The 18,204-nt window shown below is 40.8% G+C and overlaps 1 protein-coding gene across 1 annotated transcript in view; it reads left to right on the top strand.

Annotated features, from left to right (window-relative positions):
• The window catches only part of ITGA6 (integrin subunit alpha 6), a 78,758-nt gene that overhangs the window by 49,249 nt on the left and 11,305 nt on the right, over positions 1-18,204 (top strand). Inside the window, exons 7-21 of the mRNA XM_018572535.1 lie at positions 1,734-1,930; positions 3,048-3,139; positions 5,317-5,444; positions 5,534-5,635; positions 6,955-7,016; positions 8,064-8,206; positions 8,508-8,654; positions 11,264-11,376; positions 11,990-12,179; positions 13,059-13,142; positions 14,187-14,266; positions 15,641-15,718; positions 15,892-15,994; positions 17,583-17,756; positions 17,866-17,967. Of these exons, the coding sequence (XP_018428037.1) occupies positions 1,734-1,930; positions 3,048-3,139; positions 5,317-5,444; positions 5,534-5,635; positions 6,955-7,016; positions 8,064-8,206; positions 8,508-8,654; positions 11,264-11,376; positions 11,990-12,179; positions 13,059-13,142; positions 14,187-14,266; positions 15,641-15,718; positions 15,892-15,994; positions 17,583-17,756; positions 17,866-17,967 (1,795 nt within the window). The remainder of the gene's footprint in view (positions 1-1,733; positions 1,931-3,047; positions 3,140-5,316; positions 5,445-5,533; positions 5,636-6,954; positions 7,017-8,063; positions 8,207-8,507; positions 8,655-11,263; positions 11,377-11,989; positions 12,180-13,058; positions 13,143-14,186; positions 14,267-15,640; positions 15,719-15,891; positions 15,995-17,582; positions 17,757-17,865; positions 17,968-18,204) is intronic.

The raw sequence follows: 18,204 nt of genomic DNA, 5'->3' as shown, positions 1-18,204 counted from the left end.
GAAACAAACCGCACAAAGGGATTTCCTCTAGTGGAACTCCTGTATTTGTTTTCTATTTATAATGTCGGTAATTAAGATCCAGCCACTGTTACTGAGCTACAGGGAGTCAGCTTTCACTAGCACTAATGTGCCACTCGGTGACGTGAGCAGCGCATTAGAAAGCTGGCAGAGGATTATAGAGACCCTCAGTGTGCTGCAGACCGGCTAATATTGGAACCTGCAGGTCTGGATCTCACATCCTTCCCGTGAGTCAGACTTTCATTCCGCCGCTGTGGACGTGAAATGAAAAGCGTTACATTGGCGCTTATTTAGCTTGGAAATATATTTTTCTCCAGCTCTGTAGAGGTAATGTATTAACTCCAGACATAGGTTTAAAGCACTACTGCAACTTTTCTTTAAGAGTGGAGGGTTCCCACTATTGTTGTGATTAGTGTGCAATGCTTTCTGGCTTACTATATGGGATGCAACTTGTTAATATGTTAAAGCCCAATGCTCATGGATTTGCTCTCTAACCTGTACTGCTCTGCTGTCCCCTCTCCCGTGCCCTCCCACCCAAGATTACCATCATCCTCCTCCTGCTGTCCTGGTCAGACCGCTTCACCATGATTTTGGATCTGGGTGTATATATGATTGTACCATTTTTTACATTTTTTTACTTCTGTTGGGCAGTGTGAGGTGGAATCATGACATACACATTACTTCATGTGGTCAAGATCTTTTATATTCTGCACTTTAATGCTTTGGTTATAGTTTTATTTATGTATTTATGGCAAAATTAATAAAGTTTACCTGTTAAAAAAGAGTGGAGGGTTTTGAATCAAGACGTAAGCAAAATCTTGTTCACAGGGCACCCACAGTTATACTGTAAAGCATTTTAACTATATACATGTCTCTACCCCTCATACACTGTGTTAAACAATTGCTGATGCAACTATGTTTTTAACACTCCAGATATGTTCGCTTAAACAATGGGCACTTGTTGTTGCAATGTTACCATCCATCATTTTTGGGATAAATGCAGCGGCTGTGTTATGTGCCTCTCTGCTTTCTTGCTTTCCTGCCTGTACACTGCAAAAAGCTTCCATGCAGAAACACTTCAATTAGAAAACATCAGCCTGGTGTATAGCCTGGTGGATGCTGTCCCAATAGCACTAGCAGTGCTAGAGGGCCCTGACATGTAACTTTCTATACTCCTCAGCGCCATCTAGGGGCGCTAGTGCCAGGGCCCTGACATGTAGCTTTCTATACTCCTCAGCGCCATCTAGGGGCGCTAGTGCCGTACAACTGGCATATACGCCAGGTGGTAGTTTTATAACTGAAGCCGTCAAAGCAGCTGACAAACACATTTTTATTATTGGATGACAGTTCACTGGTCATCAAACCAGCTTTCTGACCAGCGAAACGTCTTCAAGATAAATACAGCGAGTCCAGTTGCCTTGACTTATTTTTTACAGATATACCATGCCTGGATGAATGAGAACCTTCACAGACATATGTAAAAAACAGCTTTTTAACAGCCATCCCAACCCAGGTTTGACATTTCAGGTTCCTCAAGGGATGGGGTGAAATCTTTGTCGACTGCATTGATTTTTTTTAGTTTGGAGAATGACTGTGCCTTCATACTCCTGCTACTAGCTATAATTCAGTATTGTCTTCTAAATTGTATAAAACAAATCTTTATATGGCAGATTCACAGACTTGTTATGCTGACGAGTATGATATTTTATCCACAGTTGGCAGGATATTGTCGTCGGCGCCCCTCAATATTTTGAAAAGGATGACAAAGAAATCGGAGGTGCGATCTATGTGTACATGAATGAAGCTGGCAAGTGGGAAAATGTTCAACCAAAACGAATTGTGGGAACCAAGGACTCCATGTTTGGTATTTCCGTAAAAAATATTGGAGATATCAATCAAGATGGCTACCCAGGTAAGAAAACGTGGTGTCAACTGGTTCTATAGAATGAATACACGCAGTCCTTACAGTTAGGTAAAAGGAAAATATCAAAAAACTACGGTAGCAATTAGCAGTCATTTGGACTGGCTCAGTCTTAAGAAATCATTGTTAGTTCAGTTATGATGGACATGAAAGGAGCCTTCAAAACTGCTTTGCTGGAACCATTCACTAAGTCTGAAATATGGCTGCCAGCTCTATATTTGTAGTGGAACTAGTTCCTGAAAAGCTGATGAGTTGAAATGAACCTAAAAGTTGCTGAAGGTGAAACTGTCACTTTGTCCTTTTAGAAAAAGACGCTGATAGATATTTTGCTGGAGGGTGGGGCGGCGGAGGTGGGCTGTCAGCGGACACGGTCACTTTGCCAATTCTCTAATACTATATGGTGTATATGCATCCTCCCCATTTCACCCATTTAAAGGGAAACTATCATTTCTGGTCAATATTATTTTATCTTTTTAAGTTTATATTATTCATTTTTGTAAAATATATATTTTTTTACATTTCATGTAATATAGGGTGCACCCAGAACAATGTATTCAAACAGCATTATGCGTATTATAGAAAGAGCACATCAAAAGGATTTTATATTCAGGCTCTCTCTACTTTCATCTTTGTATTGCCCCTCTAGACAGAACAGGGAGGGATGGGGCAGAATCCACTTATTGGACTCATTTATAGCAGTATGTGTTAATCTCAGCTTGGAGCAATGAAGCTTTGTGAACATCAGCTATGTTTTAACAGAGCGGCTAAGAATGTACAGGTTAACCTGTGAAAAGGAGTTGTGTGCTCCATCAACTGGCTGGAAATAAAAAAAAAATAATATGCAGTATGTCATCAACTTGGCCTGGAAAAAAATGGAAACTTTTTTTATTATTTTTATTTAAAAAATTTAAATATGCGAATCCACTACAAAGTCCTCAAACGAAGACATGTTTGTAGTTCGTGCTATAGAAGTCTTAGAATTTAGAAATAGTTTGCATCATGTGACACATTTGACCACTGTGAAGATTTTTTATCATGTGAGATGAAGTTCAGATATTTCCAAAGAATTTTATTAGCATACTAAAACCTATGACATTCTTCTTCTTAGACATTGCAGTCGGAGCGCCGTATGATGAAGGTTATGGGAAAGTCTATATTTATCATGGTTCCAAAACTGGAATAATAGAGAAACCTGTACAGGTAAATGATTTTTTCTTATCACAGTCTAACCATCAATCAATCTGATTGAAGTTTTTTTTCTTTTCTTTTTATTCATCTGAGCACCTATACTTTTCCTCAAGTACTCGCTGATACCATTTACCAATACCTTTTTTTTTTATTTGGCACATATATTTTTCTAAAACAATGCAGACTAAGGATTTTAGGACAGTGGTGGAGTGCCAGGGCCTGGTAAAAGCTGTGATCGCTGCGATCCTGGTAGTTGTGCCACTGACTCCAAGCCGTAGAGGGACTACAAATCTCAGCAATACATTATATAGCAATGCAGAGTAATAGTATATGAATTTTCTACATACTCTGTGCTTACGATCTGCTCTGGGGTGCCGGCCTGATGTCTCAGGAAGGGTGCGGAGGGTCTCAAGAATGGGAGATGTGTGGGTTGGCGCTGTAAACAAGGTAAACTGGATCCCAAGAAGGCTGCTGAGAGGTCCCCAGCAAGCGTGGCACCTTACGGCAGCCGCTTCAATTTAAAATTGTAAAGCACTGGTATCGGGTTTTGGTATCGGGGCATTTTCACGAGTACTTGTGAAAATGCCCAGAATCAGCACAGATACCGATACTGGTATCGGTGCATCCCTGATACTGTATATCTAGCTGTAAATTTACACTGTTACCCATGATATATACATAGAAGGCTGGGCACTTTTTAGAGCAATTTCGATAGTTGCCAATTGAAGTAGTGACTAAAGTGAACATGCAGGACAAAGCAGCAGGTTCACCTAATGGACAACTTTATCTTCAAATTATAACCGTGCCCTCCAATTAAAACAAATATGTGCTTCAGCACTTTAATTATAAATGCATCTGCACTTATAATCTGCACGTTTTTCTCTTAGTTCCCCTGCTAAGTCCCATAAATAACTGTTGATCCTGCCAGTAAATTAGACCTAATGCAGCTTCCTGTGATGGTAAGGCAATAACGCTGCACTGCTTCTGACATCAGAGCAGAGTTGCTGCTGTCATGTAGGCTTTGATTGTACTACAGTGGAACTAAAAATGTTGCAGGGGGCAACTACACTGATGAATTACAAGCCTCTAGCTTGTTAGTAAGCAGGTGGTCCTGCCCACTGGGCAGGACTACACCTAGTCCTGCCCACTGGGGAGCACATGAGACACAAATGAACAAGAATTTGTCTCAGTTTGCTTTATAAGGGTTGCACATCACATTGTAACTGGATTTGGTACATTTTTCGGTTAGTCCCCAAAATACCTGCCAGTAAAGTCCACCTAATGCAGCTTCCTGTGATGGCATGGCAACTATACTGCACTGCTCCTGAACTGAGAGCAGAGCTGCTCCTCTAATGTAGCGTGTGTCTGTTTCACTAAAGTGGGATAAGAACATTTTGCAGGGCAAATGGTTTTGAGCATTGCCACTGCTAATTCACAAGTTGCATCTTCAAACAATCAGCAGGTGGCTGCACCTAGTCCTGCTGCTGGGTGGGCACTTTGACACAGGGATGGGAAGTGATACCTTTTTACTGTGCTCCAGTGGGAGGACAGAGCAAAGACAGTGGTGATAGGCAATGAATATATACAGGGTTATTCACAAAAGGGTGAAGAGTTTGGAGAAGGCGGGAGAAGTGAACAATCTAGGATAAAATAGCTAAACTGGAAGGTTAGCTGAATTGGAGAATTTTTCCAAATCAGCTATTTTGGCCTAGATTGTTCAATTCATTTCTGAATTGAGAAAGCTGGTCCGATATCCAGTGGAACATCTTCAAGAAACATACAGAAAGTCCAGTTGCCTTGAATTGTTTTTTACAGATATACCATGACCTGGATGAATGAGAACCTTCACAGAAACCCTGATAATATGTAGTAGGAAAGGGGATACTTGGGCAGTTGACTTGTTTTTAACCATTTATGTGGGAGAGTTTTTAACCCTTTCCTGCATATAAAGTAAGTGGGGGAAAGAGATATACACAAATGATATTGATTCCTGCCTAACATATTGATATGGCAAGGTTTATGTTGCAGAAAGGTGTATGTAATCTCTATAGTAAATTTGTCTATATTTCTACATCAGATGAACATGTTCCCAAAACCTCAGATTTATCTTCAGGTCAAGCTGAAGCTTTTTCATCACATTTAAAAAATATTACAGCCTAATGCTTTGTTTTTTTCTGTTTTTAATGAAGATTATTGATGGAAAGAGCACAAATACTCGGGCGTTTGGATACTCTATTGCTGGAAACATGGATCTAGACAGAAATTCATACCCAGATATTGCAATTGGATCTCTGTCAGATTCTATAAATGTATTCAGGTAAGATAATAAAACCTTTTCTATTAGTATACACTCATATGTATGCCATATAACTTTTATTTTTAATTATTTTCTTCTTTTCACTAAAGGACTCGCCCCGTTGTCAGCGTCAAGAAGAGGATTAAAGTGACACCGGAGAGAATTGACTTCAATAAGAAAGATGTAAACTGTCCTGCAGCAAGCAAAATCTGGTAGAAAGCTGTTTTATATTCACACTAAAAAACAGTTTCCATGTCTTTATTGTGCCTTAGAATCACAAATGAGAACAGGAACATTTACATACACAGTACTCATATCCAGCCAACCATATTCTCCATTTATTTCCATTCTCATGGGGTAAATGGAAGGAAGAAGCTAAAAGGTTACTATGCAAAACAAAAACACTTCCTGCTCTGACACCTAAAGGAAATGAGAACTGGTAAAAAGTCATATAAGCTATAAGGTGATGGCATCATTTCAAAAGTCATTTTGAATATATTTCAATCCAAATGTATTAAAATAATGCCTACCATGAAGGCCCATGTTCAGGCATTTCCTCTTATAGTGTGGCAGAGCTCTGTTCTGGGCCCCTAGTTGTGACCGAGATTTTTCACAAAGGTTTCAAATGGACACTTCGAATAGCTGTTTCAACACACACAGCACAGGCTCCATCTGGTCAAAAAAAAGACAATTGTTTGTAATACACAGTGTTTAAGAATACTATCAGTCTATCAGTATTTTCACATAAGATTCACACAACCTTCATCCATAAATTGTTCATTTTTATACTTAATTCTAATGCGAAAATGGGTGAATCTTGGGTGAAAATTATGTGAATCTGGGGTAACAAATGGACAAATAGAGCCCCTAATGCAGGGGTCAGCAACACCAGCCCTCCAGCTGAATTACAAGTCCCATGAGGCATTGCAGAACTGACAGTTACAGGCATGGCTCCCAGAGGCAGAGGCATGTTGGGATTTGAGGTTAAAGCACAGTTGGAGGGCCAGAGTTGCCCGTCCCTACAGTAATGTCCTATAGTTAGGATTTACATACATGTAAAAGCTGAACTTCAGGCAAACAGCTAAATACACAGATAAAATACATACATGGGGGTCGCTTTCTTGCAGAAAGGATTTTTATTGCTGTCTATCCAGTCCTGAGATTTGCACAGTCCAGTCTGGCAGGGGAGGGGATCTAATCTTTCTCTGCTGCAGTTTTACTTTCACTTACATAAGCAGCAGAATGATGAGCTTATCTCTCTGTCACTCTCTTATCTCTTCAACCTGCTGCTTGCACTGCACTACACCTGATTGTCTCTGGAGCACTGCTTCTCCCTCTCCTCCCTCTGAGCTCTGCTGTACAGTAGACTACAAGAGCTCAGAGGGAGGAGTGCCACAGCTTGCATTTAAAAATGTGTTAATAAATACAGCGCTGTGTCAGTTTGCACCTTTTTATCTGCTTGGAGTTCAGCTTCAGCTAAATACAGCCCAACATGCAAACCTTTCTGATTCATGTTTTTATTATTGTTTAGTTTGACAGTTGACGTCTGCTTTTCGTATAGCGCTATGCCCCGGAATTACAATCCCATTCTAAGTAAGTGCCTTTCATTATCCTAATTACTTTTCTTGTTATAGTGATATAATTTGGTGTAATTCAGATTAGAGTATCACAGAGGCAGCATGGATGGAAATATTTATATATATATATATACACACACACACACATACACTGTATATACTTAAACTAGATGTTTAAGTATATACAGTGTTGGCCCCCATAAAAATAAGCACACTCTGCAGATATGCACAGTCCCCCTGCAAAGTCCCACAAATATCTGCTGGTCCCACCTTTGATGATGTGACAACAATGCTGAATCCTGAAATCAGAGCAGAGTTGCCACTCATGTAGTTTGGGATGAAAAAATGTTGCAGGGGGCAACTGCACTGATGAATTACAAGCCTCAAGCTTGTTAATTAGCAGGTGTTTACACCTAGTTCCACCCACTGGGGAGCATGAGCAACTCAAATGAGGCCCTGTTCACACAAGGGCGGTTGTGGATCAGCGTGGTTTCTGCATGAATTTTAAAAGGCGGTTTGGGGCGCTTTTAATTGCGTTTTAGTGCTGAAACGCAATTAAAAATGCCCAAAACTGCGCTGAACAACCCGGTTCCATTAAAAGCAGTATGGAAACCGCGCTGATAAGTGCGGAAAAAAAAGCTCAGAGAGCAATTCGGGCGGGAGGCGGTTCGGATAGCGCAGCGGCACGCATGAGCGGTTGCGGTTACCATAGCAATGTATGGGATTGCTACCATAGCATGAGCGGTTACCATAGCAATGTATGGGATTGTTCAAGGCAGCGGATCCCCCAGGTGTGAACGGAGCCTCAAGGAGGATTTGGCTCAGTTTACGTTATGAGGCTTGTGCATCACATTTTAGCTGGATCTGGTACCTATGTACTGTCATACGGGAAACTTTAGTTGTACTTTTAAAAAACCAGACTCAAACCCATTATGGTTTCTGTATAAACCTAAATATAAACCATCTATTTTCTGGAATGTTACTTTTAGTTCTTGTTTTGGTATTCTATAAATAAAGATAACTATGTATTAATCTATAAGTCTTTTTTTTTGGCTTCTTATAGCACTTGGCTACACACTGGAAGCTGAAACTGAAAGGACCAAGTTAGGTTTGTCATCCAGGATTGCCAATTTCCCAGAGCCAGGAACAATAACCCTACGACAACAGGATCAGGAAAAATGTTTCCAGAAAGTTCTATATGTGCAGGTGAGGGCAGCAGTAGACAGATATTAGTTAGGACAGATATTGAAGCTGAATGGAATGAGGTGGGGAAGGATAGAAAGGGGAAAACACCCTTTGGATACCCTTGGCTTTGACGAATAAAGACTTTCCTTTAGCGTATTGTATTGTAATTGTATTGTCATGCTCAATAGCTCTTTATCCCATATAAAAGTTTTTGTACATTTCCCTGCAAACGTTCCTCACTTTTCTATGTTAACAGTTTCTCTTCATATAGTAAATCAATCTCCAAGAGTAAAGTAGACTTACCATTGTCTTGCTTTCTTAGGAAAATATTAAGGACAAACTCCGACATATTCCTGTGTCTGTTACTGTGGATATTAAAAATGTCCGTCGGAAAAAAAGACAGAGCGGCTCACTTCCAGAACTTATGCCAATCCAGGATGTAAATGAGCCAAAAACAATCACAACCGAGGTAAATAATTTATTGTTAATACTATTTTGTTTTTAATTACTTCCGTTATGGCGTTTAAAATCCAGAGGTGCTTGTAGCTATTGTTTCACTTCTATTCTAGAAGAAGCAAGGTATACGGACTTATTCAAATAATAAGCAATGTGCAAAATGCTGTAAGCCACATAAATTAACTAGACTTCATGTTTCACAGCAAACTGAAATCTGATTGGATACCATGGTTTACGGTGCTCCAAATTTCGCTGGTAGTATTTACACTGCATTATTGCATAAGCCCAATACGGTAGTCTATAGTAAGCACCCCAATGCTTCCTGTCTTGGCTACTAGATGACAGGAAGGGGCTTAAATTAAACCTGTTCTTTGTCCAATCAGAGGAAGACAATAGGTTTGCATTAATGTTTCCTCCACAGCCGCATCTGCTTACCTTTCATTTACTCCCTTACTGCTCCTTTTAACCCCTAGGAGCAAAGAAAATATCTGGTACTTCTAGGTATGGAGGTTCATGTGACTCACTTATTTTTAGCGCAGAGCCACACTGCAGCCAATATTGTCGGGATCCACCCCACTGCCTGATTGACAGCTGCCTCTGCCTCTCTAGAGCCAGAGCCAGCTGTGCCCGCCCCTCCTATATCTGTCTCTCCAGTGAGTGCTGGAGAAACAGAGAGAGGGGAATCCCTGCGGTGGAGCGGTGAATGACAGTCGCTACTCTCTGCATGGAGAAGCTGCGAGCTGAGCGATCAGCGGTTTGTGATTGCTCAGCGATAGAGCCGGCGTGTGACACTTGTATTGTGACATGCCGGCTCAAACTATTGGGAAAGTATATTTCTCTCCCAATAGTTCTCATTTAACACCACATTCATCCTCTGAGTGAATTCAACAGTTCTATGTGTTTGAGTATTCGCTCACAGTCTGACATATAATAAGTGTCTGATTTGCGTATAAGCCCCTGTGGTTTCCTCCATACAGCTGCACATTGGTTTTTCTGTTCTGTTTTTGTTCAGCTGCACTGTGTTGTGTATACTACATGATGTCTACTACTATATATACTTACCTCTTAAGGCCTGCAGTTTGTGAACATTAAAACTCGTTTATACTAAGCTGGGAGGTAGCTTAAGGGATTGACTATAATAATGTGTATCAAAATACAAAACCCAGACATAGAGTAGTTGCTCTCCAAGGGACTCCTATTACTGAAAGCAAGGTGTTGTCTCTTCATAGGGGCTGGATTGGCTCGGCTTTCCATGCCCCTTTCTCTTAATACTCCAAAAGTGTATCAATCCTGGCGAAACAGACCCTTCAACCTAGTTTCCCTAAAACCTGACCCTAGTGGCAGATATATTTTCATGCATGCTATTATTGAAAAATGCCCACTACTACTTCTGGCAATATATTTAAATTCTAACCTATATAACAATGCTAATATTAACTGAGGCTATGCATCTCATATTCTATGCCCCTGTTGGGGCGGCACAATACCTCCGCCACACCTCCAGAGGTACGTCAACTAGTCCTGTTGTATTGCCCTACATAGACAAAGCACGAGTTCAGTTAAAATGTAAACAAAAATGATGGTGTGTATTTATAAAATGTTCACAGAGCGAGCAACTCTGCAAAGTCTGATGGAACCGAGAAGCTCCTTGGCTCCATCTAGTGGCTACAATGAGCTGGAAATCGAGGGCAGCCGAGTGAATGACCGATCAGAAGTGAAGTGAGCCGAACACTGTTCGGCTATTCACTTCAGGCTGGTACGGCTGATATCAGCCGTACATCGGCTGAAATCAGCCGTAGATCGGCCTGCTTCGTGTGGCTTCGGTTCGGTCGAACATGCTCAGCATGTTCGGCCGACCCGGAGTGCAGAAGGAGTTCGATTCAGCCGATCCAACATCTGGATTGGCTGAGCCGAACCTCCGGCAGGCTTCTAACTGCTGTTCGGGCTATTCTTAAAGATGCCGAACAGCAATGAGTGAATAGCCGAATGCCGCTGAGCTGCTCATGGACCTGATGGGGAACTGCAGAGGGCGCGTACAATGCTAGTTTACTATTGGCTATTGCAAATTGAAATAGCCAATAGTAATGTCCCATGCTTTTCAATGGGAGACATCGAAGGATCGGCCGAAGCTACGGCCAGATCCTTCGGCAGCTTCATGAATAGACCCCTAAAACTCTGGCATTCGCATCGCTGTTTGCACTGTGAATGTTTTTTTAATACACCCCTATGTATCAGTAAAGGAGTCCTCCCAACACTTTACATTATTAAAAATGCAGACCTCTGATCAGTAGCATGTACTCTGACCGTTAACAGATTCCCAGTTTTGTTTACCTTCAACCAGACGCCGGTGCTAGTCAGCTTTTTGACAGCTATGGGCTGCTCCCTCAAAGATTTGATCTTCAGACAGCCCATAAACGTTTGAGTCTTCAATGCACTTGTGCAAAACTGCACCCTACTAGCTTGGGAAAACATTTGTTGACAACAGAGATTCTGCTCTGTGCACATTGCTCTTAGTCTTACTAAATGAAGCTTTTAGAATGATTTGCTAGAAAATAACCATGCTGATGTTTAGACCATGCACCTTGGACATGTTTACTAAACCAGATTCTAAATTGCTTTTAGGCTCAATTTTTGAAAGAAGGATGCGGTGACGATAATATCTGCAACAGCAACATGAAGATCTCTTACAACTTCTTCAACCAAGAAGCAAAGGACACCTTCACTGAACTGAAGAAGTATATAACTAAACTTGTTTCAAATTAGTAGCTAAACTTCAGGCAGATCTAAAAAAAAATATTTTATGCAATTGGGTATAAAACAATTATTTTTCAGGTTTAGGGCCTGGGTCAAGGGGCTTTGGGCTTGTGTTATTGACACAATTTTGGGATGGTTTTCAGATCATTTGGAAACAGGTGCATTTGACCTGCTTCAAGTGGGATTTGCATTACGATAGACTTGTATGGGATTGCAGATCTAAACTGAAGGAAACAAATGCCTGTCAACACTGGCCCTTAAACATTAATTTACTATACCCTATGCCATAAGGTACAAAATACACTTTTGATCTTGAACTCCCTACCTTCCGGTTATAATAACGCAATTAAACTTTGTTAAAGAGGAAGCTGCACGCTTTTTAAACTGCACAGAGGAACTGGTACTGCATCACCAGTGTCACAGTTCAGCTCCCAAGCAGTGATATCGAAGATATGACAATGCAATTCCCAAGCAGATTTAAAGGCATTTATAATTGCAGCACTCTTTATTCTTATTAAAAAATTAACAATATCATGGGACACGCCACTGATTTATAAATGGAACTCTAACTGTCATTGTTTCCTGATAACACAGGGAGAATGGTGTTCCAGTGCTGGCTCTTCAGGATCAGAGAAATATTGCTCTTGAAATCACAGTCACAAATAAGCCATCGGATCCTAATAATCCCACTAAAGATGGAGATGATGCCCATGAAGCCAGGCTTATCGCAGATTTGCCAAACACGCTGTCCTTCTCTTCCTTCAGTTTCCCAACGAACCAACAGGTAAGTAACAAACACTGTTAGAAACAGGTTTTAAAGTGATCTCCAGACATGACCCAAATTTAGCCCCAAACTTCACGCTTTTACTCTAAGGCATTTACCAGCATTCATTTTTTTTTCTTTTACTTTGTTCCTAGAGTGAGAAACAGCTTTTAAAGCTCCCTGTGATGTCATCACCAGGGTTGTAAATTATTGCAGTAGCAGATGCTTGGTGGAGGGTTTAGCGGGTTGCCCTGGGTCAGTTCCTATTGACGTAGGCAGGCCCCCAGATTTGCTTCTCCCTTAAGCCCTTTCCCTACACGCAGTGTGAGGACAGGCTCTTTGGGTCATGGGAGCAGCATTGTTTTGCTGGGAAAGAAATCAGTGCATGCATGTGAAGAGGGACAGAAGGGGCTGGGATAAGTGGATAACTGTAGTCCCGCAGGCAAGGCTGACAACGCTGCTTGAGATTTCAGTGCAGGAGAGGCAGCGTTGTCCGTGGAAAAGAGTGAGTTGGGAGCTCAATGGATTTGCTTTATGCTCAAAGGGTATTTTTCTTTTAGAATTTAAATAGGAATAAAATATTAGGAAAAGTACACATATTGCAGAGATGTACTGCATATGTTTTTTTTTTGCCCATACATACACTTGAAGTGTGACTATAGCCAGTTTTACATGAGAACTTTCCATGCTTGTGATCCTCTTCCGTGTTTGATGGGATCAGAGTTTTTCCCACGGACTTCCCATCAGAGTTAGCCCTGCAGTTGTAAGTTCATTTGGGAATATGCATGCTGAGAGTTTTAGCTGAAAAAACATTATAGTGAAAAGGTCTCCCGTGATCTTGTTCTGTTTCTGCTTTGTGGTCAACGATCTTTAACAAGTTTTTTAATTTGTGTATCACAGGAAAAACAAGTTATTTGTGTATCAAATTCAAACGGATCAAAAGTGGAGTGTGACCTTGCAAATCCTTTTAAAAGGAATGCCAATGTATGTGATTTTTTTTTTATTATTCTACACTTTCAATGTTCATCTGATGCATTTGTATGATTATTGCAGTTATTATCGTTATATTATTGCTTGTATTATTTTACTATTATTGCTATCATTTTTACTATATAGCATTTATAAAGTATAAACATTTTTGGGTGTTATTAAAAAAATTGCATAGCTATTTGTCCATGTACATTTGTTCTGTGCCAGTTAATCAGCTGTTGCTAGAATGGGGCAAAATGTATTTTTTCTTCAGCTGGCTCATGCTCTCACATGCAGGTAAAATGAGCACTTGTATATTATGAATGGTCTTGTCAATTCTGATGGCACCGGTATTACTGTGTTGAAAGTAGATGCATTAGCCCCTGTAAATAAACATCCCATAAAATGGTGCTGATGGTTGCATTTGGCAGATAGAACCAATGTTTTAAAACAGAAATATTAAATATACCTACTGCTCTGATGATTCGTGCAGCCTTTTGTCTCTGCGGATTGTCAGATCGGTGAGTGGGCTATACGTGAAGTGACACTTTAAGGCCCCTTTACACGGGTAGTCCGATCAGATCCGCCCAATCGGAAGCCCAATGCAACTCTATGGGCAGCCATATATAAACGTATGTGTGTCCATTTACATCCAATTGTCTTGAATCCGTTTAGTCCCAAAATAGGAAAAAATTCTGTTTTTTCAGACCTAAATGTGACGGATCGGAGGTAATTGGATGTAAACAGACACATGTCCGCTTACATCTGGCTGCCCTTTGACCTGACATGTGTCCGTACAGCTAGGTTTTTTTTCTCCATTGGACGATGGAGGAAAAAACTGAACAGACACAGATGTCACAAAACTGGCATCCATTCTCTACTGCTCCAGTCATCAGGGAATCTGTGCACGGATCCCCTGCTGATCGGAGCAGATAGGCGTCTGCGTGAAAGGAGCATAAGAGAGAGATAAAGTTTGTAGAATATTTAAAAATGGTAATTTAATAATAATCTATTTCCACATAAGATACTAATTTATAGTACTCCTCCGCTTTCTTCCAGGTAACATTTTATCTTGTTATGAATACAAATGAAATAACAGTTGACACTAAGGATCTGCAGATACCACTCACTTTGGAAACGTATGTCTTTTCTTTACTGATGTATTATTGGTTTTTGTGTGATTATTAATTTATTATGAGTATGTCATTCTTACTCATCATTCAGATATAGATATTATACACTGTAACAGATGGGGATTGTCTAGTTTATGATGTTGCTAATAACCAGAGCTTTGTGAATGTTTGTTTTAGGGACTATTCTTAAACTGGCCATGCTGTAGATATGAGATGACAGCTACCCATTTGGATGAGTCAGTTGACAATCTCATTTCTATGGCACCATCAGATGCCTACTAGTCGACTGCTCATAAAGGGCAATATTTAGATCAGACAGGTTTTTCCCAAAAAAAGTCTGATTGGTAAAGTTGAACTCTGGTAAAAAAAATGACTTTAGAAACAGCAACGGTTAAATAAGTTACCCCTTATAATGACTATAGTAGGAGTAGTATGACTGCTGCTTACTATAAAAATCATACCTTGGTTGAAGCTGGATTCTACACAGAGCTCCATTTTTATGGCGCTGCGGGGATGAGAGATGCGACTGCAACAGTAAAGGGCTCCAGATGCATTGCCCGTCCCCTACTCTCGCCTCGCCCATGCACAAAAAGCATTGTTTTTACCCACTGAATGCAAAGAATTCTGTGCATGGAACAGTGGAGTGGCGTGGGTGGGTATATCATTGAATCTCCCCTCCTCTATTCACATAACACTTTGTATTTTGTGAATGGGCAGGAAGAGTGAAGGGGGCGGGTATGTGCTTTAAAAAAAATGTATACTTACAAGCCCAGTGGATACAGCATTGTCTTCTCTCACCCCGCTGTCTTGCTACAGGTCCTGTCCCATTCTGCCAACCTTCTTGTTAACATCAAGAGAATTCATCTGTCTCTTCCTGAAGCTGGCCCCTCATGATGTGGTACCAGATCTTGCACATGCGCAAAGATCTGGCACCGCCTCTGTTTACATTGTTCTATGAATAGATGATAGAAATGTCTCTTGGGGTACCAATATCACATATGCCAAGAAGCATTCAATTTCACCATTCACAGAACACTATGCAAAAAGACAATGTGCCAGATCTCTACCTGTGTGCAAGATCTGTTTTTGTCTTTGTTTTATAGAATGGGGGAAGTAATGCCCTCTGGAATATGTGCTCTCAGTATGCCAGGACACAGCTGGAGGAGAGTGAGATATCATTTTCATCTAGGTGAGGATGGCAGCAGGGGGCAAGGCCAGCAGCAGAAAAAAAAAGTTAAATAGAAAAAAATCATGTCCAAAGCTTGGCTGTTTTTAAATATGGAGGGGGTAGGATTAGAATGGTGAAAGGTTTAATATGAGTAAAGGTCCACTTTAAGTATTCTCTATATATTTAATATCTATTAATTTTTGCTTTTGCAGGACAAGCTCTCAACCTGACCTAGGCCCTGTAGTTGCTAAAGCACAGGTGGTGATTGAGCTTTTGCTGTCAGTATCAGGGTAAGTCATCTAACAAATACAGTTCTTTCATTCTTTCTCTTACAATCAGATGTAAATTTAGTGCTGTGAGGAAAAAGTCATTATACCTTTTAGCAAAATAAATCAAGCAGCGGTTAAAATCTCACAGTATTAAAGTATCGCATTCGAGTTAATATTTTTTTTTTCTTCAAAAGGGTTGCCGATCCCTCCCAGGTGTACTTTGGAGGAAAGGTGGCTGGGGAAAGTGCCATGAAAACAGAGGACGATGTTGGAAGTTTGGTGAATTTTGATTTCAGAGTGAGTATTATGACTTGTTGATGTGAAGGAATGCCTTGTTTCATTTATTATTATGGAGCTCCCTCTGCTGGTCAGGACTTGAAATGCCATCCATGACACTTTCTTCAGTCCACTGCCACGTTACTCGAGTATAGAGGACAACTAGGGACATCCCAAGGGAATCTGTCATGAATGAGATATTAGGACTGCTATTGCTGGCATCCTTCTAAAATGCTAGTTACTTCGCTCTCAGTGATTTGAATCTTTACTGATAACATATTGAGAAAGTGAAATCAGACATCCTGATTAGAAAACTTGTTCTGTTTTAGTTACTAAGGAAGCTTTATTTATTTACAGGATTTTATATAGCACTGACAATTTGCACAGTGCTTTTACATACTATAACAGTTCCTGAGCTCAAGGAGCTTACAATCTATAGTCTATCTCACATGCATACATACTAGGTGGAGACAGAAGCCAATTAACCTACCAGAATATCTTTGGAGTGTGGGAGGAAACCCATACAAACACAGGGAGAACATGACAACTGCATGGATAGACTTTGCTGAACCATAGCATCTTCCGCAAAGGCTATGTGATATGGGTGGGATATTCGCTTTCATGTAAAAAAACTATTACCCAGAAGTCCTTTCTCGTTTTTGGATATGCTATGTTCAGAAAGAGTTATTTGCATGCATTTCTCAGACTCTCTTCTTGAAGTCTCCATACATGTACTTGTACACTAGTTAATTGTCTCCTTTCAGTGGTTGAGAGTGAGACCCATTACACTGAAACAGCGCTGTTCATGGGTAGGTGTTCTGGTTAAGCAAAGTTAATTTAATCAGTTAAGATATCTTTACTTTAACAGTTAGTTAATCACTAGTTAATTGGCTCCTTTTGGTGGTTTACTTGCTGATCATTAAGGTGGCCATACACTCTACAACCATCGCAAGACTTTAGTCTTGCGATGGTTGTAGAGTGTATGGCCACCTTAAGACTGAAAAAGTGTTGTCCATGGGTGGGTGGTCTGACTCAGCAAAGCATATGTGGCGGCTATTCACTTACAGGCCTGAAAATTGATAGTATCAGGTCCCACCTCCTATTGGAAGTATATTTGCTCAGTTCTATGTAACATTGTTGCCTTCTGTTGCTGTAAATGGGCCGCCCCGTCGTGATTGGACGGCGGCGGACCGTAGTGTGCGACCGCCGGATACCTTACACCGGCGCCCGCAACTTCCCCACAAGGTCACCGCTGCCGCCCGTCGGCGCTCTGCCGCCCCGAGGCCGGGTCTCGGTGGCCTTGTGGGAAATCCGGGCCTGTGTGCATTACTGCACTGTAGTGTCATTCATCGTGCATAACACCCCAATGTCCTACAATGCAACGCAGATTGTCCTGTGTGTTGTGCTGCAGGAAAATTCAGCCTGCCCCATTTACGTATGCGCAGTGGTGGGTTTAAGCCTGTTCATTTTGAATGAGCTGTTAAATGCTGTTGTAGCACACAGCATTGTGGTATGAATGGGCACTAAGGGGCTGCACTGTAATGATATAATGTTGTATACTTGCTATCTGTACAACTTTTACATTGTCGACTTTTTTTTTCAACTGCAGGTCACTAATTTCGGACGGCCCCTGAAATCTTTGGGTGCAGCATTTTTAGACATTCAGTGGCCAAAAGAGATCACCAATGGAAAATGGCTTCTGTACATTGTAAAAATAGAGTCCCAGGGCCTGGAAAAAATGTCTTGTCTACCTAAGGGGGAAATTAACAGACTGGAATTGCTGGTAGGTGGCTCCTTTGTGTGACATTAAAGATTCTGTTCATGATAAGTATGTGAGAATAACAAGGGTCAGCCATGTTCCAGAGGTTCATTCTGTGTTATATTTCTGACAGGAATCTGGAAAAAGTCGAAAGAGGCGGGAGATTGGAGAAAAGCAGACTGGTGGGGATGGAAAATCATTTTCCTTGTTCGCTGACAGGAAATACATGACACTGGTAAGGTGTTCCAATCTATGCCTATTACAGATTATTTGTCTGGACCAGCAACATTAGCAAGTCCCAGTATGCCCTGCCAGCCGCAGGTCTGACATATCAAGACTCTATGGAATGATAGTGCACCTCTCGCTAGAGTTCCCTGAGGCAAAGCTTTAGTAGCACAGATATATATATCTATATATATCATATATACAGTATATATATAGATAGATCTGTATATATATCTATATATATATA

This window comes from Nanorana parkeri, unplaced genomic scaffold (genome assembly GCF_000935625.1).
Source record: "Nanorana parkeri isolate BGI_ZX_2015 unplaced genomic scaffold, ASM93562v1 scaffold44, whole genome shotgun sequence".
Taxonomy (NCBI): domain Eukaryota; kingdom Metazoa; phylum Chordata; class Amphibia; order Anura; family Dicroglossidae; genus Nanorana; species Nanorana parkeri.
Note: the sequence above shows the minus strand (reverse complement) of the source record. Positions and strands in the feature narration are given on the sequence as shown.